Raw genomic sequence first — 26,846 nt, 5'->3', positions numbered from 1 at the left:
TGACAGGAGAATAAGTAACCTTACTCTACGCCGTTCCTCCTTCTATGTATGGCCATAGGGTGTCTAGGAGCAGGATTAAAGGAACAGGATTAGATAAAGTTAGAGTAAAGAAAGTTAGAGTATTCTCTCTAACTTACAGTTCTTACCATAATCCCTTCGCCCTAGCCGCCATACTAAAACACCCTAAAACACCCTGCAGGGTACATGTCTTGTCATGTAAAGTCAACAAGGGATGATGCTATCCAGCCTTCCATAGAGAACCCTGAATGCCATCTCCGCATGTACGAGTACTGGGACTACAGTAGACGCACAGCAGAGTTATCCATTGTATGCATGCACAGTTATTTTCAGCCCAACCTAACCAACTCCTTACAAACTCCTCCGAAACCGTCCAAACACCGCTGCAGGAACACCGGAAAGCCCGCCTGAACCGCCCTGATCCGCCTTGATCCAGGGCAAGTCAAGTAACATTACACCCTGTTTCCGACGGGTCTTGGTCCCTTGGCCCTTACAGCCCTTACAGCCCTCTACTAACAAACAACACTGACCCTTACCAGAGTCCCCATACAATTGGCCACTGCGCCTTTGCGAGCACAGTCCTTTCAACTCTACTACAAGTGCCACAGCATCGTTCCGCAGTTCCGCAGTTCCGCCGCATCCGCCTCAAACCACTGTGGACATCTGGATTGTTACGGCCCCTCTTCTCCACCTTGGCGCCTCCTGTACCGCGCGCGGTTGTTGGCAGCTGCCCTGTTGTTGTCCCCAGCTCACAGACCCCAGTGGAGATGAGGATGCACGACGCGCCGCCCAGCAAAAAGTAAGACCGGCTATTCTGCCCACTCCATACAAAGCGCACAACACACATAACACGCACAACACCTCGACCTTGCCAAGCAATGGGGCGTTGTTCCTCCCTTTCTTCAGCCTCTGTCTGCCGCTCATCCAGCTCCAGCCAACGAGGAGAGGCTAGGCGCATTTCGGAAACACGGTGGTGAGGTTGGAGAGGTAGGGCGTGCGCTCCACTCTGTCTCTCTCTCTCTCTCTCTTAGTTACTGTACTTCATATATATCTTCGTCGAACTCGTCGTTTCTTCGCTCTTTCTGCGTCTTGCGTCTTTGCGTGCCTCTTATTTTGTGTTCTCTAGTAGTCCCTTTTCCCTTTCACGCTCCTTGTTCCGCCTCGGTCTTGCGTTTCCCCCCTCTTTTTTTCTCCGAACCCCCCGCCATGGCGCGACGCGCTGCCATTGCGGCCGTCCTGGCATCGGCGGCCTCTCTCGTGGCGGCTGCTTCAGTCGGCACAGAGCCATGTGCTATTGTTAGGAACCTCTACCTTCGCGGCGATGCTATCCCAGCAGCAGTATGTGTCCCTCCCATCCCAAGTCCCCCGAAGTGCCTGCTGACTCCCGTCTCCCCGCAGACCGGATTGGCATGTCTATCCTCCGTCCCCTTCGATGCAGATGTCGGCGTAGCGACTGTCCAGAACTTCCAGAAGCTCAGCGAGTTCCACTCAACCCTCGGCGATATCAAGAACCCCGGGAAGGGCTACGCAAATGCGCCCGTCGATATCATAGGCTTGCTCGACCAGTTGATCGTCGATATCAAGGCGGGAAAGTATACGAACCAATACCAGTTTGAGGAGCAGATGGCCCTCATCACGGGCCTGTCTTTTGATGGTCACTACACCTTCCTGGGCAACACATTTTACAGCTCCTTGGATTGGTACCGGGGTGGTACTGTCAATGGCGCGTACGAGGGCTCGTTGATCTCTGTTTCCGCTGATGGGAAGTCATTGCCGCAGGTTTACTTTGCCACCGACCTCACCAACCCAGATGCGTCTCCAATTGTGTCCATCGATGGACAGACTGTTGTAGACTACCTCACAAAGGAATCCAAACATCAGCTCTTCCACGACGCAGATGCCCGCTGGAACGTTCTCTTTGCGCGCCAACAGTCTGACTCAGTTGGATCCTTCGTCATGCCCTGGTTCTACCCTGGGTCTAACTTCACTGCTACTATGGCCAATGGCAAAGCCAAGACCATCCAGTGCTACGCCGCTATCCCAAAGGCTCTCAAGGAGGAATGGTCCCAGGTCATTGACGGAAAGAGCTTCTACAGTACCTTCGTTGCCCCCAAGACCGCCTCCACTTCTTCAACTTCTTCAACTTCCTCGACATCCTCGAGGTCCCTCAAGAAGAGATATGTCGAGAAGCGTCTCGTCCCGCCAAACTACCCCCAACCCGTCATCCAGCACGCAGAGAAGGAGGTCGAGCTCGGCGCCTTCTTCCTCGGCGGCTTTGGCCTCAACCAAGTCGCCGTGCTCAGCATGAACACCTTCGACCCCGTCGCCTCCGGCGACTCCGTCGAGTTCCAAGCCCTGATCCAGAAATTCCTCAAATACGCCAAATCTAAAGGCCGCACCAAGATGGTCATCGACGTCTCCTCCAACGGCGGCGGCTCCCTCTTCCTCGGCTACGACACCTTTAAGCAATTCTTCCCCTCCAAAGAACCCGACATCGGCGCACGCATGCGCTACTCCACGGCCCTGGACATAATCGGCACAGCCTTCGGCACCATCACCCTCAACGACGCAGCCACCGGCTCCTTCGACAACAACGGCCTCACCCCCGCCGACATGTACCTCTCCCCCATTCACTACACCAACTCCGTCGATGCCGACGAGCTCGCCTTCGCCTCCTGGGCCGATATGAAGGGCCCCGTCGTCATCAACAGCGCTCCTTACACCCAAATCATGCGCTACAACTTCTCCAACCCCTACCTCTACCAAGGCGACACTATCGAGTCCGTCAGCGGCTACGGCCCGCTCGCCGACGTCCCCGCGCAGCCTTACGCCGCGGAAGATATCATCCTCCTCCACGACGGCTACTGCGCCTCCACCTGCGCCGTATTCAGCGACCTCATGCGCCGCCTCGGCGGTGTCCGCTCCGTCGTCCTCGGCGGCCGTCCAGCATTCGGGCCTATGCAGGCTGTGGGTGGGACGAAGGGCGTCCTCGTGGAACCCTTCGCCGCCATCGAATCCTCCGTTGCTGCCACCCTCGCTGATTTCGGCACCACAGAGCAGAAGAAGAAATGGCTTCCCTACCTCCCCGGAAAATTCCCCATCGCCATGTCCCAACCCCCCACCGTCAACTTCCGCAGCGGCTACCACCCCGGCAGCGACACACCAATGCAGTTCCTCAACGAATCCGCGAACTGCCGCATGTTCTATACCCCCGCCATGCTGGCGAACGTGACGAATGTCTGGGAGACGGTCGCGCAGCTCGCGTGGGGCATTGGGGGCGGGTCGGGGCAGGCTTGTGTGCAGGGGAGTTATTCGGATGGGGAACCTATTGGGGAGACGAAGTCGGTGGGGAAGAAGGTCTCGAGTCCTGATGCGGTGGTGGGCGCGGATGGGAAGGAGGGGGGGGATACGAGTGAGGAGTTGGGGCTGGCGGCTGCGGGGAGTGGGAAGGGCGATACAGCTGCGACGGGGGCGAAGGAGGGCGCTGGGGTGGCGAGGGCGGTGGTGAGCTGGGGGGTTTTGGGGGGGTTGGCGCTGGTAAGTGGGTTGGTGTTGCAGATTTAGGGTTGGGGTTTTTGGGTGGGTTTGTTTAAAATGTGTTGAGCGTGGCGTTTTGGGTTGCATTGGGTGGGATTATATTATATCAATTTGTGCTATATGGGACAAGAGGAAATACTTGTATGTAGCTAGCATTATGGCTGTATGTGGGACGGGATGTCTGGGATAGACTGGGGATAATGGGGAGATCTAGAGCATATAGAATAATATATCGCTTTTGCTTATACTAACTACACTGCTGCTGCGCCGCTGATTGTGAGTAAGACTAGGGAGGGGGATTCGTATGACTCTACCCATACTCGTCGACACCGAACGTAAAAGGAAGCCGAAGCGGCCAACCACCGAGGGTTTCCATGATCATCATCATGCAATAAGACAGAGAGGCACATACAGAAGAGCAGTCCGGATGCAGTGCGGTTCATCGCATACCCGTATCCTGCTGCCCGTACTGGTGGGAGATGGATGGGACTGGAATGGTTCTCTCCTGCTGCTGCTCTGTTCCCGTCACCGCGTGCTTTTCTTGTCAAGAAAAACTTCTCGTCATACAGTTTCCGTCATCGTTGATCCCCGCCACCGCAGCCATCTACTCGTCAGAGATGGTAGGGTCCCAGACAGTCCAAAGCATGGACTTAGTCCCAATAGTTCTTTCGGTGTGGCGGGAAGTTGTGGTTCCCATTCCCACTCTTTCGGCCTGATTACTGGTTCATGTATGAGGCATAGTGGATAGTGTGCGGAATCTTCTTCCTTTTATGTACGTTTTTTTCCTTCAAAAGTAAATGATAAAAATGTAGGATGTTATGAGTGTAGAACCCTGGTGGATAGGAGGAGGGGGATATCTTATCTTATCAGTCCGTCATCTAATCGGCGGGACCAGGAACCAGGGGACGGACCGCGGGGTCGCACCTGATTGCGCAATTATTTCTATGCGACGCTGCTTACAGTAACCTAATTTGTGTGCTTATCAACACAGCGACTGACAGTTTTAGGCGGAGGGGTAGACCCCTTCGTTCACTATCTGTTGTCTTCCAAGCTTTGATATATATCAAATCCTCCTTTCCTTGTCATAGCCATGTCTACCTCTGAAGCTGCCGTCAACGGTGAACCCGTGGGGTTCAGTTATGAAAATAACGCTCTCACATGGATAAAGGCGCCAGGCACCGTCAGCAACGGCGAGGATAAAGGCTCCATCCTCGAAAGCGATATTCTAGCCATCATCCCCACATCGACTACCCCTCCAGCACACACAGTCTACACCATCCCCACCGTCTCCACGCCAGAAAACACCGCCCTCCCCGTCCCAGACGTCCAACTACACCAGACAACCCTCCTCGGCGCACCAGAGGCATTCATCTCCAAGCACCTTCTCAGCTCGCCTACTCCCCACCTCTCCCTCCCAGCAGAAGACATTCACGTCGTCATCTCTTCCAAATCCGGTACAGGAAAAGCGGCAGCGTTCTTCGAATCCGTCCTCGCGCCTGCGCTGAAAGTGTTGGGACTGGGCGAAGATGGCTATCAAGTCGTACACACCACATCGAGTGAGACGATCACGGAACTCGCGGGGGGGACACTGCGTGAGAAGGCGGGGAGGGGGGTGCGACAAACTGTTATCCTACTGAGTGGAGATGGAGGGGTAGTGGAGCTGTTGAATGGACTTGTAGGCGCTGAGGTTTCTAGGTACTACACCCCCTTCCCCCCTCCCCCCTCCCACCTCTAATAAGAAAACACCAGCTAACGCAACACCAGCACATACGCCCGCCCATCCATAGCACTCTTCCCCTTCGGCACCGGCAACGCCCTCTTCCACTCGACCCATCGCCTCCCCACCCCCCCATCCTCCCCCCTCTACCACGCCCTCACCACCCTCCTCCTCCCCTCTTCGCGCCCGCTCCCCCACTTCCGCGCCACCTTCTCCTCTGCATCCCTCCTCACGAGCGAAGGACGCATCGCTACGCCTCTCCCTAATAACACACTCCACGGGTGTATAGTCGCGTCGTATGGTTTCCATTCTACCCTCGTCGCCGATTCCGATACCGCTGAGTTGCGGAAGCATGGGGATAAGAGGTTTGGGATTGTGGCGCAGGAGTTGTTGGGGAAGCCGCATCGGTATAAGGCGGGGTTGACGATTACGTCTGGGGGGAAGGAGAGGGTGGTGGAGAGGGAGACGCATGCGTATATCCTCTGCGCCCTCGTTTCGAATCTCGAGAAGACGTTTACGATATCGCCACACACAACACCGCTGGATGAGGTGATGAGGGTAGTTCACTTCGATTCCGGGTCCGGCGACGAGATTATGAGCGTCATGACAGACGCATACAGCGGCGGGAAGCATGTGAATAGAAACGATGGATTGGTGGGATATGAAGAGGTTGAGGCGCTGAAAATTGATTTCAAAGAGGCGGCGGTGGAGGGGAATGAGGGGAAGTGGTTGAGGGTTTGTGTTGATGGGCTTATTGTGCGGGTGGAGAGTGGGGGGTGGATGAGGGTTGAGAAGGTTGCGAATGGGGGGGAGGTACTAGATATTATAGTTTAGAAGGGTAGACGGGCGCTTTAGATTAGATTTTTATGGATGGCATGGGTAAAGTATTGGAAAATTGCGAAGGCTTATAAAATCATTTACAGCTCCCAAGGCTGTGGGTATTATTGTGGTCTACTGCCAATCTCTCATATATGTCTACAAATATAAAAACTACCCCGGCAGCCTAGGCCTTCCCCCTTTTCGCCCTCTTGCTCTTCGTCTGCCCCTCAGCACCAGCAGACTCCTCTACACCATCCACACCCTCATCATCCGCCTCCCCCTCCTCCTCCTCCCTCACCCCCCTCTTCCTCGTCTTCTTCTTCCCCTGCTTCGCCACCTGCGCCGCCTCACTCAACTCATTCTTCCTCGCCCACTCCGCCGCCTCATCCGCAAACGTCCTATCCAACCCCCCACCCCCACTCGTCGCCTTCAACTTCCTCACCGCAGCACTCATCCTCTTACTCCCCTTCCCCCTATTCGCACCCACCGCACCACTCCTCGCGCCCGCCCCAACGGCACCATCAAAGTACCGCGTGATATTCGCCTGTGTCCCTTCCGCTTCGCGACGATTCATGTCTTGGATGACGGGGACGAGGACTTCATCCGTGCGCTCGGGTGTCCAGCCTATCGTGGCCATGAGGAAGGAGCGCAGGTTATCTAGATCCGGGACGCCCCATTGGAAGGGGTCGGGGGTGCTGTCTACGTCCGCGTGGAGGTATGCTTCTGTGACTGCTTTGCTCGGGAAGGCGGGGGGGAGGAAGAGCTTTGAGGCTTGGGATTTCCGGAATTTTCTACGGAAGGATGAGGTGCTATCTGCTTCCTTAGGGCGCTGATTGTGCTGCACATCGTACCACCAATCTTTGAACTCTTGCAGGCCATCAGATGAGGGGAATTCGGAGATGATTTCTAGAGCTGTGACGGGACCGATGCCAGGAAGGCCTTCGGTGTAATCGCTGCCTAGAAGGTGTGCGAATTCGATGAGTTTGTCGCGGGGTAGCGAGAGCTCTTTTTCGAGGTCGGAGGCGAGGTAGCATTCGACGAATTTGTTGCTGTTGAACATGTTTTTGTAGACGCGTGTGCCGCCGAAGAGGAAGACATCCGAATCGTCGGTGATGATTCCGTCAACCAGGCCGAGTGTGACGAGCTCGGCACATTGGGCTTCGGCTTCCATGGGGGCTGTGATGTATGGCAGGCCGAATAGACGGAGAAGCGCTTGGCATTCTGTGACCATGATATGGGATACCTCGTCTGCATCACGACGGTCTTTCTTTTGCTGGTTGCGAAGCTGTCTGAGCTCTCGCTCATAGTCTTCCTGGTTTACCTCTGGAGCCTTGTTGTTGAGGCTACTAGCAAAACGTGCGTGTTCTTCTGCTTCGAGTGCAAGATGTGCAAGTAATTCCTCGTCTTCAGGGTCGCTGAAGTCGCCAAACTCATCATCAGAAATTGTATGAGCAGCCTGTTGGTCAAAAGCGTCGTCATTCTCTGCGGTAAAGATATCTTCTTGCCCTTGGACAGTGGGAGGCGCCGCTGCTGTTGTTGGTTCATGTATTTCGACATCCTTAAATGTAGGAGAGGGGCTTTTTTCATTGGCCGCTGCCTTCGATGGTAAAACTTCCCTGGGCAATCCAGAACTCTCACTTTGCCGTTGTTTTACTGAAGGCTCGTCTCGGTCACTTTCTGACCATTCAACGGGCTCCTCTTCTGAAGGCAGGTTTGTCTCGTGGACTCTCTCTTCCAGCATGGGTGGGGTGCTTTTTTCGGCATGTTGTTGCGATATATCAACTGGCCTATTACTTATGCTGGTAATAGAACCTTGCACGGATTTCTCTTTGCTGGAGGGTGATAACCTTCCATCGGTAGCAGCAACCTTCGGTGCAGGCGCTTCGACGATCTCAACGTCACTGCCTTCATCTGAAGACTCGATCTCAATGACGCCATGATCACGCCTATACATTTTCTCCTCCTCCAAACGCCTCTCGTAATCTGCAGCATTCACTCGCTGATCTTTGGCCATCTGCTCTTTGACATCTGATCGAATATCCCCGGTACTGGCCAGCCACGGTGGAAGAGGTCTTGCCTTTTCGACGCTACCCTCACGCTCAAATCCCCCAGCCAAATCTTCATTGTCCTTTTCCTTTTCCGTACTTTTGGCCTGGTTTGGGCGGGCCTTGGCATATCCACTGAATATGGATTTCTTCAAATCGAGTTTCTCAAATGGTAGAGCCCCCCCGAACGGATTTCCAGCAGCGCCCAGCGAGGAGGTAGGCACCGATGGAGCCATTTGCTTAGCAACAGCCTTCTGCTTCCTCGCTCGAGCAAGAATATCTTGTAGGTTCTCTTCCTCGTCGCTGCTCTCGGCAGCCATGCGTTTTGGCACCGCAGCATTGGCCCTATTATTGACAATATGTATCAACCCATTCCCACTACTCTTTTGAAGTGGCCGGTGGTCTTTAGCAGACTTCTGCTCATATGAGGGCATCTGAACATCTTCAAAATCGGCTTCCTCTTCAGATTCCTCGGCCGCAAAGCTTTTCTGCAACGACATCGCAATCGCACGATTCAGCTCTTCTTCTTCGTCGACTTGCTCGCTCTCTTCGAATAAGTCTTCGGCCCCGTCTTGTTCTACAAAAAGAGAGTTTGTCGGAGCTCGAACCTTTTGCGCAGCGTCCTCGTCAGCTTGTTGGAGCGCCCTAACCTGGTCCATTTGTCTCTGGAATCGCGCTTGCTCCGTGGGAAGCCGATTGAGTCCTTCGACGGGGACATCTTCGAACTCATCGTCATCCTCGAGCTCTTCGTCTGTCGGTTTAACCTGTTTTCGTTCATGCAAAGCATCAACGTCTATCGGCTTGTTTCGTTCCCCTTGGTCTCTATCCTTGCTAACAACACCCAATGCCCATCCTCCTTCTACTCCGTCATTCTTTACAAGCATGTATTCTCGTCCTCTTTCGCCAGCAATCCTACCATTGCCCACGCCGAACATGGCCTCTTCGGCGTTCATCCCATTCAAGTTCATCAATCGCTGCGTTAATTCATTTCGTTCCCTCACTCTGTCGACTTGAAATTTCGAGAATGCCATCCTGTCCGGAAACATCTCTTCAAGTTGCTCTTTGCTCAACCCCATTCTGAGCCTAGATCTCAACCTGGCAGCATTAAGGATATTGTATCTGTCAGCAGGCGGCAAACACTTGAAAAAGTCTCCGTCAAAATCGATTTTGCTGAAGTCATACAAGTCCACGTTCTCTCCGCTATTATGCTGCCTGGCGAACTCCTCCAGCTCTTCTGCAGACATAATCCGAGGATCATTCGGCTGTCCCATATTTGAAATATCACCATTCAAATCCGGTAAATGGTATTGATCCTTCTTCACAAACTTCCGACTCTGTTGCCTCTCCTGGTTCGACATGCCTAACTCGTCCACATAGACCAAGTTCTGATCATCCGGTAGCTCCTCGTCCTCCACAGTTTCCGTAGGACGACCTCTAACCTCAATCTCACGTTTTCGTTTCTCCTCCGCCTCTTCCGCCACCCGCTGCATCTGCATCGCAAGCAGCTTCCCCGCCGTCCTCGTCGCATCATCGCGTCTCCCCTCTCTCCGTCTCTTCCGGCCCAGAATCGTCTGGCGTTTCAGCACAGGCGCGCCGCCATCGAAGACAAACACCGGTTTGATGCCGAAATACAGCAGCTTGCAGATGCGCCGGAAGAAGCCAACGACGTGGGAGTTGCGCAGCGCATTCCCCTCCTTGTCGCGCACGGCTTTTAGGAACTGGTATATCCAAATCGACGCGTCAACCGCGAGGCGCTTGCGGTTGAGAGCTTCCAGCTTCGTGGGCCTGGCGCAGGGGTGCAGCACCGACCAGAGTTGGGTCACACCCATCGTTCATGAAGGTGGCGGGTTTCTCTCGAAGGCAGTGAGGAGGTTTGTGTCGTAGGAGTCGATCCGGACGTTGCCTTTGCTGAAATATCAGCAAAGTGACTTGACGCAGTTTACGGAGACTTCGGGCATCATGTTAGCAGTTTCGTCGTCGATGCCCCGAGATTTAACTACTGAAGGCATCCATTCGCCGTCTCGACGAGTCATTGGGGTTTCGTGACGTACTTAACGCGAAGTCACGTGAGGTATTTAACGTGCTTATCGTTATCGGTATCGCTCATGGATATCAGCGTCTTGTCACTCCGAGGTGGACAACCAAAATTTTGATACCACCAACGTCTGAGCAAGATGGCGACTACAAACGCCGAGGCAAAGGATTACCTCAATGGTCTTTTAAACAAGAGCCTTCGTGTGACAACGACAGACAAGCGAATGTTCCTCGGCGAGTTCAAATGCACAGATTCGGTAGCCATTTCCCCCCTCTTCTCTACAGCACATTCCGGGCACCCCGCAGCTAACATTGACGGGATAGGATCGTAACATCATCATCGCACATACCTACGAATACCGCCTACCCTCAGAATCCTCCCTTCCACAAGCTTCCGGCGCTGGCTCAGTCACGTTGGAAATGACATCCCGCTATCTGGGTCTGGTCGTTGTGCCGGGCGAGCATATCACGAAGATCGAGCTCGAACAATTCGCATCGCAGATGAAGTCTAAAGGGTCGAGGTGGTCTGGCAATATGCTTGAATCGCAGACTGGTACTACTATAACAACGACGTCGGAAGCCGCATAGCACCCCGCTCTGGCTATTGTGGGATTCACATGTACTCTTACTACGTGATTATGGATAGCACGGAGTATTCGGTTCGTTACGACGAATTGGGAATGGAAGTAAACGGGCATAAGGCGAAGGGTATATAACCCTAACGCTGTACAGGATGTCGTTACCAGAGCCCAGACGATAGACACCTGGCAACGGGAACCTACGGATATAAGTGGGCACTGAATCTCCAGGGTCAAGCTTGGGCTTATAGGAGATCGGTGGGTTGCATCAGGCCTATGATTTAGAAACACAAGTTATGAATCATAAGGCTACCATTTTCAGAAATTCAAACTAAAGTATAAACAACATATTATTTTATTAACATCGGGTCATTGCGAAACACATGTTGTAGAAAAAAAAGAAAAAAAAGCAATGAGATTCCGGGATCAAGTTTCCCGCAAAACTCCCAACTCGTCAAACACCAAAGAAAGACCATTCAAATCCCGGCGCATTAGACTTCAACCGAGGTCTCGTGCAGACGACCCCTGCTCTCTCCGTTGAGAATCTCACTCTCCTGCACAGAGTGCCTGTCCTCCTCCTCCTCGTCATCATAATCATCGACGCCCTGGTGCGCGCTAGCTGGGACCCACAGGCCAGACTCGCGGTCCTTGTATGCGCTATCTTGACCAGAAAGGTCGTGGCCCTCTGCGTTGCGGGCGATGTTGTTTCGGCGGCGCTGGGAGAGGGTGCGTGCGCGGGTGGATAGCTTTGCGTTCACAGCAGCCTTGGAGTCGACCCAGTTGGTGAGGGCATCCTCACAGTCTTGGATGATGGCCTTGCTGGCCTCGTAACCATCGTATGCAGCTCTGGTCTCGCCAGGGGTGACTGGGGTGTCGTCAATCAGCTCCAATAGGTGCTTTCCGTAACCTGCGATAGTAGCGAGCTTCTCGCTGTGCTCGCGGAGAGCATTGAATTGGTAGTTGAATGCTGCCTTGATCTTCTCACGGGTGATGTTCGAGAGCTGGGCCTCGGCGACGAGCGACTCAGCCTCGGCGCGGACAAGCTCCTGTTCGAGGATAACAATTCGGGGGGAGTTAGGCTCCTTGTATTTTAGTTGCGCGATTTGGTCTGTGATCTTCTGCTTGCCTTCATTGAGTTAGTACCGAAATAGGCGCATTAAGCAATGGAAAAAACTTACGGTCTCTGCTGGGCTGCACCGACGACTCAATGTTGCGGATGCTCTTGATGGTGACACGGTATTGATCGTACTGGTCAACGTAGGAGTCCTCGAGCTCACCCATTTCGTAGAGCAGAACACCAAGCTTATCGGTAACATCGGATACGTCATCGTCGCATCCCTCACCCCAGATCGACAATTGTTGCTATGTGATGTCAGTAAAGGCGACAGCAAGTTGATGTGATGTCGCAAGCTTACAGCAACTTCCATGCGCTCTCTGCCGACGAGCTCCATGCTCCTCATAACGTTCTTCTCCATCTTCACCAGCTGGGCGAGCTTCTTGCTCAGCTCGGTGCTACCGAAGCCAGCACTGCCAAGACGAATTAGTTACGCATTCAAGTTTGCGCAACGGGTTCAAACATACGCATGCTTCCTCAATCCATGGCCAATGCCGCCCCGGCCAAAAATGCGCCCCGACTTAGTCGTCGATGGTGGAGGCGGTGGGTTCTGGAGCTGCGACGCGGTCGGAGCCCGAGACTGCCGCAGGGAATATGTACGATGCATTGTTGTTTATTGACAAGTTTTGTTGACAGTGAGTGAGGGTGTGGTTATTATAAACAGATTATCGATCAGTCGTTCGATTGATAGTAGACAGGCAGCAAGATCTCAAAAAGAAAGAGAAGGAGAGAAGAGAGTCTGGGCTGAGGATTGGATTAAGGGTGGAGTGACATTAGCTGACTTTCAGGTTAAACCCTCAAGAAGAAGGCAGAAGGGTGACGGGGGGGACCACTGCGTCATAGTTGTGTGTTTAAGGTTTGAAGGGTTCCACTTTTGAGTAAATAGAAGGTTGTGATTGGATATAATTTTGGGGGGCTACGCACGACAACCAAGCCTCGACGTAGCCGGTTTATTTGGGTTTATTTGTTGATTTATGGGCACTGCAACCAGACATATGACGAATTATTAAAAATTGGGATGGATAATTGATAGTTGATAATTAAGAATTAAAGGCGTGCAAATAATAAGTAATACGTTAAATTAAAATTAAAAAAAATCAACAGCATCAAAAAATCAGCAGAATGTAGGTAGGTGATCGAGGTGAATACTCCCGGGTCAAGATCGATCCGGCTTGAATATATCAAGGCATCAAGCGCCGGCTGAGTGGGCACACTACTCCAGTAGCACAGAATATAGTCTCAGAGTGTCGCACCCGATGTCATACTTGTGCCAATGTCTCTCACTTATGTCAAGACAACAGTATCTCGGTCCTCTAATCGCTGGAGGGTGGCATAGTATGGCCTAGTAAGATCGATGATTAAACACATGACCAAAAGTACTCGGCAGGAGCCATTGCGTCAAAACCAGCCTTTGCCCTCAGCTATGATTTAATCCTTCCCACTTGCGAAGGAGGCCGGCTTGATCCCCCCCCGACATCCCAACCCCAGTGAGTGTGCTCCGTAGGGCTGTCGGCAGTTGCAAGCCGCCATACACTAGTCCATTGATCTCCAAACCGGCAGTCTGCCGTTGCTTGTCTTTTCTCAATGATACTGTAGCACTTCTTTGGTACTAACCACAGCACTTGGCTATGCGGACTGCCCACTGCTAGCCTATCCCTAGAGCTATCTTTTCGGCATCCCTGGTCAGATCATAGACCCTTTGAAAGTAGATTAGGACTAGACTGCCAGGAAATATACAGGGCTCAAAGCCAAGTCCCATGAAAAAGAAGCGTTGTTGATAACCGCCCGCTTCTGACGTCATAACTAGAATCGCTAAATTCTCGGGTGGGATCACGGGATTGCTGGAGCCACTGTAGATTAGATTAGATTAGATCGTGGGGTGTTTCTCGTCCCAAAGTTTATCGAAAGGTGAGCGAGTATCCACGTACCACGTTCGCGGTCACGACTATATACGATATTATCATAGCAATATGATAATAGAATAAATTGTTTGCTTCTCGTGAGAAATGGCTATTCAGGTATGTGAGAGTACCCGGTGTCTTACACTGGGATAAAGCTCACAAGAGTGGCCCCACTATGGAATTTAGGACGTCGTGTGCTAACATCTCTACAGCATGTGTATTCGCTGGAGCCCATCACAGCCCTCGCATATTACCGCCAAGCTGAGATTATAGGGCAAAATGAGTTGCTTTTGGTTGGAGAGGGTGCCTTTCTCAAGATTTATGAAGTTAAATCCTCAAAGCTCATCGCACAATGCAGAGTCTTCAACTCCCAAACTGTCCACGGGATCGCCGCGCAGGGGGACCAAGGATCTGGCGATGGCCTGATAGCAATCTGGGGAGGCCGTTCATTTACCTTGCTTGACGATGTTGACTTGAAAAACATCATATCAGGTGACAAGAGCTCACTCGTTTCCAACGAGAAGGTCGCCCCTGACTGGCTGCTGGCCTGCGCCATTTCTCCCTTTGATGCTTCCGGGGGTTGCATTTTTATTACAGCCCACAGCGTTCCCCTACATGTTCTACCACTCGATGGTTCAAAGCAACTGTCTGTGCGGCGCCTCTCGTCTCCCTCCCGCTCGATTCTCTACTCTGCCAATATTGTCTGGAGTTCAGAGTCTTCAATTATGGTCGCAGCAGGCACGGTATTTGGAGAAATCGAAATTATTGCCTTGAAGATGAGTATTTCGGACTCCACAGAAAGTAGCGAGATACTTTTCACTTTCACCGGCCACGAAGGATCGATATTCGGGGTCCAGATCTCCCCTGAGATAAGAGGGCCAGACGGACAACTTACCAGACTACTGGCTAGTTGTAGCGATGACCGAACCATCAGGTTATGGGATCTCTCGCCGTTAAATAGCAACCCAACAGATCCTCCATTAACAAAACGCATGTTAAAGGATACTGGTTTTGGCGGAGTCGTTCCGGACTCACAGGGTATGCTTTCTGAAAAGCTATGCATAGCTACTGCAATGGGGGAGCATGCCTCTCGCATTTGGCAAGTCAAATTTATCACCCCCAAAGAACCTGAGTCAGAAAAGGCAACCCCAGTCAATGTTCTCTCCTTCGGCGAAGACTCTACTGTGCAACAGTGGGCCCTTGATGGGTGGTCAAAGGCGTCTAGCGACAATGCTACTCAGGATGCTCTTGGGCTTGAAAAGATAACATTGAAGCCCAAAGCCACCCTTGCACATATCCAAGAATTCTCACACCATACTGGAAAACATATATGGTCGTCTTCTTTGCTTGCTACAGGGCAGCTACAAAGCAGATTGGCCACTGGCGGTGCAGATGGAGCTGTCTCGGTGTTCGATGTTTTTCTTGGCGGGCAGCAGGCAGACCAAGAAACCGAACAAATGGCTCATGGTTCACTCGCGGATGAGTTACCGGAACGCCATAGGCACCCGAGATCTTGGATCAAATCACTAGATGATCTCGTTGAACCGCTACCTCCAGCTGCTGTAGTTGAGGAGCCTGTCGTGGAACAAGCTCCAGTTATCACGGAGTCCAAAGACGGAAGTCCAGAAGATGCAGAAAAGAGCAAGAAAAAGAAGAAGAAGAAAAAGCCGCCTGCGGCCCCAAAGGACTCTTTTAACAAATACGCACTTGTCGGTCCAAATAAAGTTCTCTTCACAACGAATTCTGGAAGGGTTGTCGTCCAGTCAGACGCTCCCACCAACCCTTGGCCTGAACTGTCACTCCCCGTCGGATCTGAATCAGACCTTAAATCTTACTCGGTTGTTACTGGTATACCAGAACACGGGATTGCCATATTGGCAGGTGCGAATGGCAAAGTTTATATGCATTCTCCATCTCGAGGCGTAGAACAAATAGCGGATTTGAAACACAAGGTAGCGGGACTGTTTTATATTTCAAGGACGAGTAGTGATAACTTACTAGTCCTAGCAACCCTCCTTGGGAGCTCGGAGGCTAGTGTTATTACGCTCCGGCCCGCTTCTTTAGAGAAAGTGGATGTTCAAACCATCCATTTACCGCCTGCTTTTGTAGTGACAAGTGCAGGCGAGGTCTGTGACTTGATCATACTCGGATCGAGAAACGGCAAAATCGCGGTTTATAATTTGGACGCCGGAGCAAATGAGCTGATTGTTGCTCTTGACGAGAGTTTCAAGTGTCATGATGCAATAACCTCTGTTGTAAGGGTTCCAGAATCCTTCGAAACGCCGGGTCGCTTTATCGTTACAGCCCGTGATGGAACTTATGCTATTTTTCTTGCATTAGTCAACCCGCTCAATGATGAGGAAGCCTTGACTCTGTTGGTACTTATTCATCAGACATCGCTTCCATTTGGGCCAATGATAGAAGGGGCATCATTCTGTGGCACATCACTGATTGTCCATGGCTTTCGGAGCAAAACGTTTATTGTCTGGAATGAAACGGAGCAAAGAGAAATATGCAGGGTTGACTGCGGTGGGGCTCATAGAAGCTATGTTTACTCCCTTCTGCCTCAATACAGCGGTACCTACTTTGCATATACCAAAGCCTCAAAACTACACATACATGAGCAGTACCATCCGTCGCACAACGTCTTGAAGCCGGGCGGCCATGGACGAGAGATTAAAACCTGTGCCATATCTCCGGATCAACAATTTATTGCTACGGCAGCAGAGGATACAAATATAAGAATATGGGACTACGATGACGATCATGACAACGCTCTCGGCGAGAGACTCCAATGTCATGTTACCCTGCGAAAACACAGTGCTGGAGTTCAGCACCTACAGTGGGCGCCTTCCTCAGACAAAACCCACTACTTGTTCAGTGGCGGAGGGTGTGAAGAGTTCAATGTCTGGGCGGTTACGCGCGTACTAGGGGAAGAGCTCGGGGCAGTTTGTGAAGCTACCTTAGATGATCTGAGCGAGGATCGAGACCTGCGGATTATGGGCTTCGATATTAACGCTATGAGTAACCCCGTCGAGGTTAATATTGCAAAGACCGAGTCGATGTACTTGATTGTGATAGCTTTCTCCGATTCCACTATTAGGGGATATTGGTATACAAAAGCCGATGGTTTCGAAAAGTTCGGAGAGGGAAGATACACTTCTTCGTGTATAACACAGATAAAACTGATGGTATCGGTTGAAAGCGGATCGAGCATTCTAACAGCCTCGACGGATGGTCATCTTGCATTATGGTCATTGGGCGACGATGGTGAGGACAACGATGACGATGGAGATGAAGTTGCGAAATTTTCCGTGACGAAGAGAATTAAGGTTCACCAGTCGGCCATTTTGTCATTTGATACTCTCACAATAGGACCTGATGGCTTCATCATCGCTACTGGAGGCGACGATAATGCGGTGTCGCTGGCGTATCTCAATGGCGATGAATTTGCATTGCAGCTAACAGTTCCATCAGCCCACGCTGCTGCTGTCAGTGGGCTGGGCTTTGTTTCTCACTCACATGATTCCGAAACTCAAACAGGAATCTTTCGCTTCTGCACAGTGGGTGGAGACCAAAAGCTGAAGAATTGGGAATTTAAGGCAGTAGTGGAACAAGAACATGGAGCATTCAAGCTCAGCGAGTTGGTATGGCAGGAGGCAGGAGTCAGTGATATGACGACTACAACCAATGTTCCGGATGCTGCTGGAGTGGCCATTTTTGGTGGGCATTGCAGCCATATTCATTGCTTGGTGTATGGCAATGGGATGGAGGTATTTGATGCTTAGTATGATTATATTCTTGGGGGGGCCTACGAAGATAGTTAGAATATTATGGATATTATGGATATATTATCTGTAGCTCGTATATATTCCAAGATGTAATTCTCGGCCATTGATATATTTATCAACGAAATAAAATAATAAAATTTCCAATATACTTCACCACAACGCCCCCCAAAAAAGGGGAACAACAAGAATAGTCTCAACTTGCACAGAGTACCCAAGACAAATACAACTCCCATTAACTCAGATAGTCTACTGGTTGATTAGATGGTGTTTTATGGGTTGTCGACAGACGTGAGAAATGATGCACAACTCCGGGTCATAGTAATCCCGGCAGCCGCCACAGAGATCGCGCTAGCAAGGTACCCCCTTGTCGCAACCCCATACTCCCAGTGTTATATGGAGCTTAACATTTTGTACCTGGCAGATCAGCCCAAACAATTCCACAGCTCCACGACAGATGACGCTGCTATAAACTCTAGGAAACACCAATACAGCTGGAAAATGGACACAATGGACACAACATATTCATCCACAGATGCGCCAATGGGAGATGCACCCCAAGACACGCCAGCTTCCGAGGAAATCTCCCACCCCTCCTCGATACCTCAAAAGCGCGTGTTGGAGGATGACCATGTGCCATCCGTATCTTCACCACTAAACCCAGACTTCAACAAGGTGCCGAAGGATGAGGCGCCAGCAGCTAAGGAGCGCGCAGCTCGCGCCAAGAAGGAATCATTCAAAAAGCGCGAAGCAAAAGGACCTGCTGCCACAGAAGCAAGAGACAGCCCAGATCCGGCCGGCCCAGCCAAGCAGAGGAAGACGTCTGACGTCCTCGCCCCTTTGCGCTACAAGCTAGCTCCACCGAGGCTCGCAGATTTTGAACCTCCACAAGGGCCAGTATTCACACCGAGTCATACGATTAAAGGCCCCGATGGCGCACCGATACAATTCCATGAAGCTTCGGACTAGTAAGACCTTCGCGCCCTGATATTTGGAAGATCACCTGCTAATGTGTCTGTCTCCCTCAGTGCCTCCAATAAAAAGAACTATCGTTATACTCATTGTATCGCCGACCCCGAATTCCCCTCGTCTCTGTTCTACCGCCAGTCCGAAACTGCGCCCTTCACCCCACGTCTTAATTTTGAAGATCAGGCGGGCCATATGTTCGTGGACCCGGCAGGTCGACATGTTTCGACTGACAAAGGCTTCCGCATGGCGAAAGCAAATGTATGCGTAAGAGAAGGACGCTACTACTGGGAATGCAAGATCACAAGCGGTATACCAAAGCAGGGCGAAACGAGCGAGGGGCATGTACGAGTGGGTTGGGCAAGGAGAGAAGCTACATTGGAATCTATGTGCGGTTTCGATGCCTACAGTTACGGAATTAGGGATGTCACTGGCCAAAAGGTCCACCTGTCGCGCCCAACCGCATTCTTTCCACCAGGCGAAAATATAGAGGTCGGGGATGTGGTAGGACTGGAGATCAACCTTCCATCGCTATCGCTACACAGCAAGGTTGTTGAAGGACGATATAACCCAGCCGTGGATCTGGAAGACGATGAGCCGGAGCACACAGTCTCCGATATCATACGGGACCGAGTTCCCATACGATTCAAGTCCCACCTCTACTTCGAGCAGATCGACTACCTCCCAGTGAAAGAGCTTGAAGACTTGATGAATCCTGCTCCGACAGGAACTGGCAGCGGTGGCTCAAACCAGAAACCAAGCGCAACGCATCCGGTGCCTGCCATGCGCACCCTGCCAAACTCCAGCATCAAGGTCTATAAAAACGGAGTCTACATGGGCGAGGCCTTCAAGGATCTCTTCGCATTTCTACCCCCAGCGTCGTTGCCGCAGGCCCAAGTGGGTGCTCGAGAAGGTCTGGATGATGGGATGCTGGGCTACTATCCGGCAGTTAGTGTTTTCCGTGGGGGCGCTGCTGAAATCAACCTTGGCCCCGACTTCTGGTTCCCTCCGCCTGGATCCGATGTGGATGATGACGAGGTCGACATGGTTGGAAGCGACCAGCAAGCACCACCCAAGGGCAAAAAAGCGAAGCCCGTCTCCGAAAGATTTGATGATCAGATCGCCGAGGATATCGTTTATGATCTTATTGACGAGGTTGATTTCTGGATGCAGGATGGATTTGTGGTGCTCAACCAGGCCCGCAATACGGCAATGGCTCACCCTACGGCCACGAATGGGAATGGAGAGCTAGGGGAAAACATCATTCCTCACGGCGAGATCAAGGAATTGGTTCAGGACGAGGAGTAATGATGGATAATGAATAATGCGGCGCAAAAGCACCAGGCGACAGTCGGGATTATTATCGTTGTGATCATTGCCCTGGAACAATTGATGGCACTCCCGATAGGTTCAATTAGCCCGACAACGCTGTTTACTACAGTAAACCACAGCAAAAGTATTGAAACAATGTTTCACCTCATGAAACCGAGGTGCCTGGATATGTCATGATGCAAATGACGAAAACAGAGCCGGGCCGGGATGCCCGGGACGCACATCTGGATGGAACCATTGAGGTGGCTTAAACCACCCGGGGGTTTAAGAAGATTGTAAGACATAAATTCAAGAGACCCTTAAGTTGCAATTGCAACCGGCGGATTTCTCAACCGCGTTGTTAACTATTTGTACGAATATATCTCGACAGATATCAAAGATTAAACGGAGATTTCGGGAGCTGATGAATAATATGAGAGTACGCGCACGCACCCATGGTGATAAGAGTAATCGAGTAACCCCGCGGTGGCTGGCATGACGTCGACTGTACCCAATCCAATCTGTGTGTCGGATGGCACGGACGCCGCACCCAGTAGCTGTACGAGTAACCACTGTGCCTCGCATGAACAATATCAGGTGGCGGCCATGCAAACTTTTGCCGACAGTGATTCCACTACTTCTCTTTGAGATCGCTCTACTGTTGCACATTTCATTCCTGTCGTATTGTCTCCTACTGTAACACCACCAGACACAGAAACACCATTTGATGGCGTGAGGGCCCGGATGTCGCAACAGAGCTTCTGAAATCCGGCTCATGCTACATCATCAGTCGTACTGCTGTGCACAACTCGCGCGCATCGGAAGGGTGAGTAAAATTTGATGTCTCAGCCTCTTTTGCGAAGGTTTTCCGCAGCGCACTCCCTCGAGGGAAGAGTCTGGCCATTCCTGGGCACGTCGTAGGTGCGCCCATTGGCAGCGATGCAGAGAGTTACTTCCATGTTGCCGTCCTGGGACAGGACAAAGAAGGGCGGCAAGCAGGGCTTCGATAAAGTCTGGGGTTGGGCTGACAAACTCGGCGCACCGGTAAACAAGTTCACGAACAAAATCGGCAGCGAGGCGTTTTGGCCGACTGAATTGGACAAGGAGAGTGACAAGGCTGCGAGGATATTGAGGAGTTTCTGCAGTAAGTAGTCCCATGCTTACCTCGGGTCACAAATACAGAATTCCCGACATGGTCCGGTACCTGTGTTGTGCGCATTCAAGGAGAGGGGCGAAATGGTTTTATGGTCTTATAGTTTGCTAACATTGGGTCACAGAGGATGGATTCTACAAAGAAGAGAAATTGCCGCCGAGCGAATTCGGTCCCAACCAGAGCGCGAAACAACGAGTACTTATGAAGATCCCGCCAAACGTGGTCAAGAATGCAGTTGGGATGGCTATTTTCACAACGATGCGCACAGGTCTTTGGATTTCGGGTGCGGGCGGATCTGGGGTCTTGGTTGCGCGATTGGAAGACGGGTCATGGTCACCTCCTTCCGGGATTATGCTACACACTGCAGGTATTGGATTTTTAGTGGGAATCGACATATACGACTGCGTTGTGGTAATCAACAGCAGGAAGACCTTGGAGTCGTTTACGAAAATCCGAGCAACGGTTGGTGGCGAAATCAGTGCCGTTGCAGGGCCAGTTGGGGTTGGTGGGGTGATTGAGAGTGATGGGAAATGGAAGCAGATAAACAGGCCAGTATTCACATACCTGAAGTCGAGAGGATTCTATGCTGGGGTCCAGCTAGACGGCACGGTAATTATCGAAAGAACAGACGAAAATGAGAGGTTCTATGGCGAGAGAATATCCGCAGCGAATATCTTGGCTGGAAAGGTCAGATTCGTACCCAGGGAGACGAAGATGCTCTTGGAGACACTAAAGTTGGCTGAGGGCCGATCGGACTACGATCAGGATTTAATGGAAGAATTGGAAGGCCAACCAGCCCCAGGAGATGTCGATGTCGAGTCAACAACCGTTTTCGGAATCCCCGAACCAGATGACCCCGATCCATTCGGCGTTCTTGCTTTAGAGCAGGCCGGGATGGAGATCAAAGAGGCAGGAAGCCACTCCCGGCCGAGTAGCTCACAGTTTGAATACAAGCCGAGTCCAACCAGTCCGATATTTCCACACCTAAACCGGTTGAGTATGGACACAAACGGGGCAGGCAGTCGAGCCAGCTATATGAGCAACTCGAAAAGAACTAGCTTACGAACTGTCCGAAGTATTTCAATGGGTACACAAACAGACGCGGATGACTCGTCTAGCGTGCATGCAAAGACTCCAATCGAAGCGGCTGATACCCCTGTGGAGAAGGTTGACCTAGAACCACCGGATGTTGACTACACACAAATTGATCTCGGACCATACAGCGGATTCAAAAGCCCAAACCATACTTCTGAGTTCAATGGGAGTGGCACGACCATAACAGAGCAAGAATCGCCCGAATCTCAACACCATGAAGGGGCTGAGAAGCATGCCGAACCGAAACACCAGGAAGCGTCCGTGAAGCATGTGCAACCCCAGCATCAAGAAAGGTCTGAGAAGCGTACCGAACCCCAAAACCACGAAGGCTCTGAGAAGCACGGTGACAGCGATGCCGACAATTATTCAGACGACGGCTTGGATGACGACGAACCCGTGGTTTTCGAGGCGGCGGCAGCAACACATCGCCCAACCCACATCAACGTTGTCAAGGCGCGAGGAAATGTCGTCACCATCCCGCCAAGACCAACACCACCTCTGCCACCGAGGAATTCGGCAAGAGGTAGCAGGAGTTTGGTCAATGGCGTCTGGGAAAACGGGTCTCCACTTGCTAGCCCGAGGTCGGACAGGTTTTCTCCTCTCTCGAGCCCAAGGGCTGACGGGTTTGAGATTGCCAAGCTTAACGGGAGCCCAAGCAGCCGACCTTCATCGCTCCAGAGCCAGACTGAAAAACCAAATGGGACAACTGAAAATGGGGTTAAGGCGGTGGATGAAGCCAATGGAGTTAAAGAGAAGAAGTCGAGTGAAGCGGAGGTCCCCTACGGTCAATACTTTTCCTCCGGAAACCAGACGAGCAAAGAGAGCCCCAAGGAAGAGACCGTCCCCGCTTCTACGGAAACGAAGGACTCAACTCCACCAAAATCTGCCGTTGAGGTTCTACTCCCAAGCTCGGATTTACCTGAAGATGCGGACGAAAGTCAGAACGAGGACTTTCAGGATGCTGTCGACGGACCTGCTGGTGGCAAGGAGGATGCTGTTGACGCAACCGCTGGTGGCAAGGAGGATGCTGTTGACGCAACCGCTGGTGGCAAGGAGGATGCTGTTGACGCAACCGCTGGTGGCAAGGAGGATGCTGTTGACGCAACCGCTGGTGGCAAGGAGGATGCTGTTGATGCACCCACTGGTGGCAAGGATACGAGTACCGACACAAAGATATAGCTGACATAAGGTGTTTTGGAAATTTCACGCTCAATGGGGGAATAATATATGGGATTAAAACTTTTGTTGATACTACGGGCTAAGGGCATAATTTTGGAGTTGCTGGTCGGGAGCATCATATGGGGAGCTTCTTGGTGTTCCGCGACGTTTTGGTTGAGTTTGGCAGGAGACACGACATATAGGCGCGGACGTATTTGGGATATAATGTAACGCAGTTTAAAGGGATGAGTTTGTATTTGTTGCCTACTTGATCATGTGAATTTCTCGAGGTGTAGTCTTGAGGGGTTTGTCTTGACTTTGCTCCTCAAGTTAGTATTAAACAAATGATAGCATCTGAGCACCCATCGAATCAGGAGCTTTAGCTCAGTGGTTAACAATCCCTCGTGGCGCAATGGCTAGCGCGTTCGACTGTTAAATAGTGATTCTACTTGCAATCGAGAGGTTGGTGGTTCGACCCCACCCGAGGGAGTTTATCTTTTTGCTTCTTTTTACATTTTAATGAGAGTTGTTGACGAGGCGGTTGAGGCGTGAAATACCAGAGTTTACCTCTCTGTGTGGTGGTGTTCTATATTTTTGGTCGCGTACCTGAGCGAAGTCGCGTATTCCCCAGATAAGGCTGATAAGGCGGGGAGAGAGTCAACACCACATTTGTTGGATACATTTCCCTTTTGTCCCAAGCCTACCATAGTTGAAGTTACGGCTCAGCTGTAATTTCACGTCCCAGATATCACACATGTCGGCCGGGCAGTACGATGACAGTAATCGCGCCTTTCTCCAAGCCTTCATGGCAAGAGGCACCCTGACGTTCAAGGAAGCGCGGCCCCTCCTCGCCGCCATATTCTCTGTGAAAGATGGTACCTCCCCCATTCCTCTCCAGCTTTGCCTCCAAGTCTCTAACCAGCTATAATACAGGCGAAACTGTTCGCCCCGATGAAGTCACCATGGCAGATTTCGAATCTTACGTCCACGCCGCCTCCGACGCCTTGTCACCCTTCGACTACGAGATTCGCTCCACACTACACCAGGTCTCGAAGGAGCGCATATGGGCCCTCGTGAACAGCACCAGCGACGCCCTGACGCAAATGGCAACAGTGAGAACGGCAGACGAGATCGCATTTATCAAGCGGGTATTAGACGCCATGTTCGAGACGTACAATACCGAGCGCCAGGAAGTCATGGCGATTACGAGCATGCAGGCCATGAAAGTCGCGAAAGCGGATGAGAGGAGGATGCGGCAGAGCACCGGAGCCGGCGAGGAGAGCCAGAGTGCGGATAAGGGACTCACGCACGGGCAGGCCGAGAAGTTGATGCTGAGTTTGGTGGATGAGGGGTGGTTTGAGCGTAGCAAGGAGGGGTGGTATACGCTTTCTCCGCGGGCGCTGATGGAGCTCAAGTCCTGGCTTGCGGCGACTTATAATGATCCTGATGCGGAGGCGGGAGAGTGGCAGCATATCAAGAACTGTGAAGCGTGCAAGGGTATTGTGACGATGGGACAGAGGTGCTCGGAGGTATCGTGTACTGTGCGCCTTCATGAGGGTTGCTTGGGTCCGTTTTGGAGAACGAGGAGGGAGGAGAAGTGCCCTAAGTGCAAGACACCGTGGAAGGGGCTGTGGGTTGGGGAGAAGGCTGTGACAACGACGGAAGCATATAATCGGGGTAGGAGAATTAGTGGTGGAGGAAACAGGAGGCCAGCGCAAGAGGATGAGGAGGAAGAGGAAGAAGGGGAGAACGGAGCAGAGGAGGGGGAGAAGGACGACGACGAGGATGAAGTCTGAGAGACGATATGTGAATATTACGAATGGCTGGCGTTAGGAATTAAGGGCATGCGGGTCCAGGTGGCGTTGGGGCTGGAATTTGCCTTCTCAAGTGATATTACTCAATACCAAAAGATCTCCAAAAGCTGGAAATTTATACATATACGGGGGCTAGTTGGCGACTATCAATCCACTGCTCTGAGAATCAGACTATACAAATCAAATTGGTATATTGATCGACTATTATTTGCCAATCATGGTCATACATGTGATCCATCCTCCTCCATCCGCATACCAGAAACTCGTTTTTGCGCCTCATTATTGTATCATCCCGCGCCAGTAGCATAACAGCCGTCTTCTCGTAATACCCCTACCGTTCATAATCGTGATTTTCCTAACCCCCTTGACTCTCATTACAATCTTTCCACTTGTTCTGCCTTAGTCGTGGCGACGTCTGGATGAAGAGGCTTCGTCTGAGGCATCTTGCCGACGTGAATCACGACTTCTTCTCTTTGGTGAAGAGCCGCTATCGAGACGACGCGAATCGTGGCTTAGCCGTCTCGGCGAGCGATCACGGCGGCGCGAATCACGGCTTCGTCGTCTGGACTCAGCATTGGGCGTCGCGCTGGACTCCAACGCTAGATCATCATCAAGCTCGACAATACGGCCCTCACTGTCGACCACCTCCGTCTTGCCTTCTGCTGCAAGTCGTACTTCCTTGCCTCGTTTGTGGCAATACCAGAAGAAGAAAAGTAGAACTATAAAAGTTAGAATGCATACTGTAACGTGGAGTAGAATATCTTACCAAATAGACCCAAGCTGAGCAAAACATTCGTGCCCATGAATGCAGGCCATCTCAACTTCAGCGAATTCATGATAGTCTTCAATAATCCAGCGACTGCTCCGGGTTTCGTAACGAGGTCTTTCAAGCCGTTCGGCTTCAAGAATCCCTTGGCCGCCCCCATGAATCCTCCGCCCGCAGCTGCGCTAGCTGCACCCTCCGCCATACCTGACTTCTGGGCCTCTGCGGCTGTAGCCAGAATCTCCGGACCCAGTGTACTGGTCCACTTTTCGGGCAATTGCGCGATTAACTTCTTCATGAACGAAGGAAGCTGCTCATAGGTCTTCGAAAGTGTGCCCTGCGAGTCATCCAGGAGATGGACCAGATCATCGTATGCAGTCGGGACACCGTTGACGAGGTCTTTAAGGACGAGAGTGAACTTCTCCATGAGCTCGTTGGATTCTTTTGAAAGAGACAGTGCGCGGTTGTTGACTGCCGACAGGTTGAGGTCGTTCAGAACTCGGGTGATATCATCTTCCTCTTTCTCAACCTCCTCAGCCGGGAGATTTGCCTTCGCATTTTTGTCGTCTTTCTTCGACTTTGTAAACAAGGACGAGAATCGGTTTTCCTTCTTCTTCGCTTTCTCTGGTCCCTTCTCGTTCTCCTTGTTTTTTCCCTTGCTTATAGACCTCTCTAGCTGTGGTGTGTTTTCATCGGCTATGACAAGCTCTTGGTTCAAAGCAGTCGGGCGTTCGGGAAGTGGTGGTGGTGTCCCCTCAGAGACAAGGTGTTCGATGAACCTCTCATCGTCGGGGCTTAGAACTGGTTTGAGTGGTGGCGTCAGAGCCTCCTCTCGGGCGCGTTTCTCGGCCTGGTGCTTCTTTACTTTCTTATATGTGAAGTATTCCAGCATCTTGATAGCTATTTCAGATACAAGAGTGCAATATCTAGATGTTGTGAGGGTTGAATCAGAGAGGTTGGGTTCATGAATGTTGACGAGTAGCGTAGGTGCCAAGATTCCACAGAGGGGCATCTGTGGCTGTGCAACGACGTCAC

The 26,846-nt window shown here is 51.7% G+C and overlaps 10 protein-coding genes across 10 annotated transcripts; 7 read left to right on the top strand and 3 right to left on the bottom strand.

The window, feature by feature from the left end:
• Window positions 1-235: 235 nt before the first annotated feature.
• Window positions 236-3,768, top strand: VE01_08905 (uncharacterized protein). The gene is made up of 2 exons (XM_018278323.2): window positions 236-1,356; window positions 1,417-3,768. The coding sequence occupies exons 1-2, from the start codon at window positions 1,225-1,227 to the stop codon at window positions 3,580-3,582; spliced, it is 2,298 nt and encodes a 765-aa protein (XP_018126670.1). The 5' UTR covers window positions 236-1,224; the 3' UTR covers window positions 3,583-3,768.
• Window positions 3,769-3,950: 182 nt separating this feature from the next.
• VE01_08904 (uncharacterized protein) lies at window positions 3,951-6,274 on the top strand. Its single transcript, XM_018278322.2, has 3 exons — window positions 3,951-4,327; window positions 4,451-5,250; window positions 5,320-6,274. The coding sequence occupies exons 2-3, from the start codon at window positions 4,646-4,648 to the stop codon at window positions 6,104-6,106; spliced, it is 1,392 nt and encodes a 463-aa protein (XP_018126669.1). The 5' UTR covers window positions 3,951-4,327; window positions 4,451-4,645; the 3' UTR covers window positions 6,107-6,274.
• RAD2 (DNA repair protein) lies at window positions 6,194-10,148 on the bottom strand. Its single transcript, XM_018278321.2, has one exon. The coding sequence runs from the start codon at window positions 9,963-9,965 to the stop codon at window positions 6,276-6,278; it is 3,690 nt and encodes a 1,229-aa protein (XP_018126676.1). The 5' UTR covers window positions 9,966-10,148; the 3' UTR covers window positions 6,194-6,275.
• A 162-nt stretch (window positions 10,149-10,310) lies between these two features.
• Window positions 10,311-10,758, top strand: VE01_08902 (uncharacterized protein; the record flags this gene model as incomplete). Its single annotated transcript, XM_018278320.1, has 2 exons — window positions 10,311-10,427; window positions 10,495-10,758. The coding sequence occupies 2 exons, from the start codon at window positions 10,311-10,313 to the stop codon at window positions 10,756-10,758; spliced, it is 381 nt and encodes a 126-aa protein (XP_018126675.1).
• Window positions 10,759-11,044: 286 nt separating this feature from the next.
• PIL1 (Eisosome core component) lies at window positions 11,045-12,664 on the bottom strand. Its single transcript, XM_018278319.2, has 4 exons — window positions 12,330-12,664; window positions 12,164-12,275; window positions 11,927-12,110; window positions 11,045-11,874 (listed from the first exon to the last, which is right to left on the bottom strand). Exons 1-4 carry the CDS (start codon window positions 12,467-12,469, stop codon window positions 11,240-11,242), a joined length of 1,071 nt encoding a protein of 356 aa, XP_018126674.1. The 5' UTR covers window positions 12,470-12,664; the 3' UTR covers window positions 11,045-11,239.
• Window positions 12,665-13,785: 1,121 nt separating this feature from the next.
• Window positions 13,786-17,654, top strand: VE01_08900 (uncharacterized protein). The gene is made up of 2 exons (XM_059464014.1): window positions 13,786-13,880; window positions 13,976-17,654. The coding sequence occupies exons 1-2, from the start codon at window positions 13,869-13,871 to the stop codon at window positions 17,549-17,551; spliced, it is 3,588 nt and encodes a 1,195-aa protein (XP_059319362.1). The 5' UTR covers window positions 13,786-13,868; the 3' UTR covers window positions 17,552-17,654.
• Window positions 17,655-17,980: 326 nt separating this feature from the next.
• On the top strand, window positions 17,981-20,255 carry VE01_08899 (uncharacterized protein). The gene is made up of 2 exons (XM_018278317.2): window positions 17,981-18,519; window positions 18,580-20,255. Exons 1-2 carry the CDS (start codon window positions 18,053-18,055, stop codon window positions 19,823-19,825), a joined length of 1,713 nt encoding a protein of 570 aa, XP_018126655.2. The 5' UTR covers window positions 17,981-18,052; the 3' UTR covers window positions 19,826-20,255.
• On the top strand, window positions 20,250-23,602 carry VE01_08898 (uncharacterized protein). Its single transcript, XM_018278316.2, has 2 exons — window positions 20,250-20,972; window positions 21,106-23,602. The coding sequence occupies exons 1-2, from the start codon at window positions 20,768-20,770 to the stop codon at window positions 23,253-23,255; spliced, it is 2,355 nt and encodes a 784-aa protein (XP_018126654.1). The 5' UTR covers window positions 20,250-20,767; the 3' UTR covers window positions 23,256-23,602.
• A 3-nt stretch (window positions 23,603-23,605) lies between these two features.
• Window positions 23,606-25,250, top strand: VE01_08896 (uncharacterized protein). The gene is made up of 2 exons (XM_018278315.2): window positions 23,606-24,109; window positions 24,168-25,250. The coding sequence occupies exons 1-2, from the start codon at window positions 23,989-23,991 to the stop codon at window positions 25,028-25,030; spliced, it is 984 nt and encodes a 327-aa protein (XP_018126653.1). The 5' UTR covers window positions 23,606-23,988; the 3' UTR covers window positions 25,031-25,250.
• VE01_08895 (uncharacterized protein) lies at window positions 25,222-26,772 on the bottom strand. Its single transcript, XM_018278314.2, has 2 exons — window positions 25,815-26,772; window positions 25,222-25,767 (listed from the first exon to the last, which is right to left on the bottom strand). Exons 1-2 carry the CDS (start codon window positions 26,701-26,703, stop codon window positions 25,448-25,450), a joined length of 1,209 nt encoding a protein of 402 aa, XP_018126649.1. The 5' UTR covers window positions 26,704-26,772; the 3' UTR covers window positions 25,222-25,447.
• Between the last annotated feature and the right edge of the window lie 74 nt (window positions 26,773-26,846).

Source organism: Pseudogymnoascus verrucosus (assembly GCF_001662655.1).
Source record: "Pseudogymnoascus verrucosus strain UAMH 10579 unplaced genomic scaffold scaffold_55, whole genome shotgun sequence".
In the NCBI taxonomy this organism is placed as follows: Eukaryota; Fungi; Ascomycota; class Leotiomycetes; order Thelebolales; family Thelebolaceae; genus Pseudogymnoascus; species Pseudogymnoascus verrucosus.
The sequence above is the reverse complement of the archived record's forward strand: the minus strand, read 5'-3'. Positions and strand labels throughout refer to the sequence as shown.

Excerpts from the sequence above, each read along its gene's own strand:
- VE01_08899 (XM_018278317.2), top strand. The coding sequence starts at position 18,053 with ATGGACACAATGGACACAACATATTCATCCACAGATGCGCCAATGGGA. Across the intron at positions 18,520-18,579 it reads TTCCATGAAGCTTCGGACTA|TGCCTCCAATAAAAAGAACT; the intron begins GTAAGACCTTCG and ends TGTCTCCCTCAG.
- VE01_08896 (XM_018278315.2), top strand. The coding sequence starts at position 23,989 with ATGTCGGCCGGGCAGTACGATGACAGTAATCGCGCCTTTCTCCAAGCC. Across the intron at positions 24,110-24,167 it reads CATATTCTCTGTGAAAGATG|GCGAAACTGTTCGCCCCGAT; the intron begins GTACCTCCCCCA and ends GCTATAATACAG.
- VE01_08905 (XM_018278323.2), top strand. The coding sequence starts at position 1,225 with ATGGCGCGACGCGCTGCCATTGCGGCCGTCCTGGCATCGGCGGCCTCT. Across the intron at positions 1,357-1,416 it reads GCGATGCTATCCCAGCAGCA|ACCGGATTGGCATGTCTATC; the intron begins GTATGTGTCCCT and ends GTCTCCCCGCAG.
- RAD2 (XM_018278321.2), bottom strand. The coding sequence starts at position 9,965 with ATGGGTGTGACCCAACTCTGGTCGGTGCTGCACCCCTGCGCCAGGCCC.
- VE01_08904 (XM_018278322.2), top strand. The coding sequence starts at position 4,646 with ATGTCTACCTCTGAAGCTGCCGTCAACGGTGAACCCGTGGGGTTCAGT. Across the intron at positions 5,251-5,319 it reads GTAGGCGCTGAGGTTTCTAG|CACATACGCCCGCCCATCCA; the intron begins GTACTACACCCC and ends ACGCAACACCAG.
- VE01_08898 (XM_018278316.2), top strand. The coding sequence starts at position 20,768 with ATGCAGAGAGTTACTTCCATGTTGCCGTCCTGGGACAGGACAAAGAAG. Across the intron at positions 20,973-21,105 it reads GATATTGAGGAGTTTCTGCA|AGGATGGATTCTACAAAGAA; the intron begins GTAAGTAGTCCC and ends ATTGGGTCACAG.
- PIL1 (XM_018278319.2), bottom strand. The coding sequence starts at position 12,469 with ATGCATCGTACATATTCCCTGCGGCAGTCTCGGGCTCCGACCGCGTCG. Across the intron at positions 12,111-12,163 it reads GAGAGCGCATGGAAGTTGCT|CAACAATTGTCGATCTGGGG; the intron begins GTAAGCTTGCGA and ends GACATCACATAG. Across the intron at positions 11,875-11,926 it reads GGTGCAGCCCAGCAGAGACC|GCAAGCAGAAGATCACAGAC; the intron begins GTAAGTTTTTTC and ends AACTCAATGAAG.
- VE01_08895 (XM_018278314.2), bottom strand. The coding sequence starts at position 26,703 with ATGCTGGAATACTTCACATATAAGAAAGTAAAGAAGCACCAGGCCGAG. Across the intron at positions 25,768-25,814 it reads GCTCAGCTTGGGTCTATTTG|TTCTACTTTTCTTCTTCTGG; the intron begins GTAAGATATTCT and ends TAACTTTTATAG.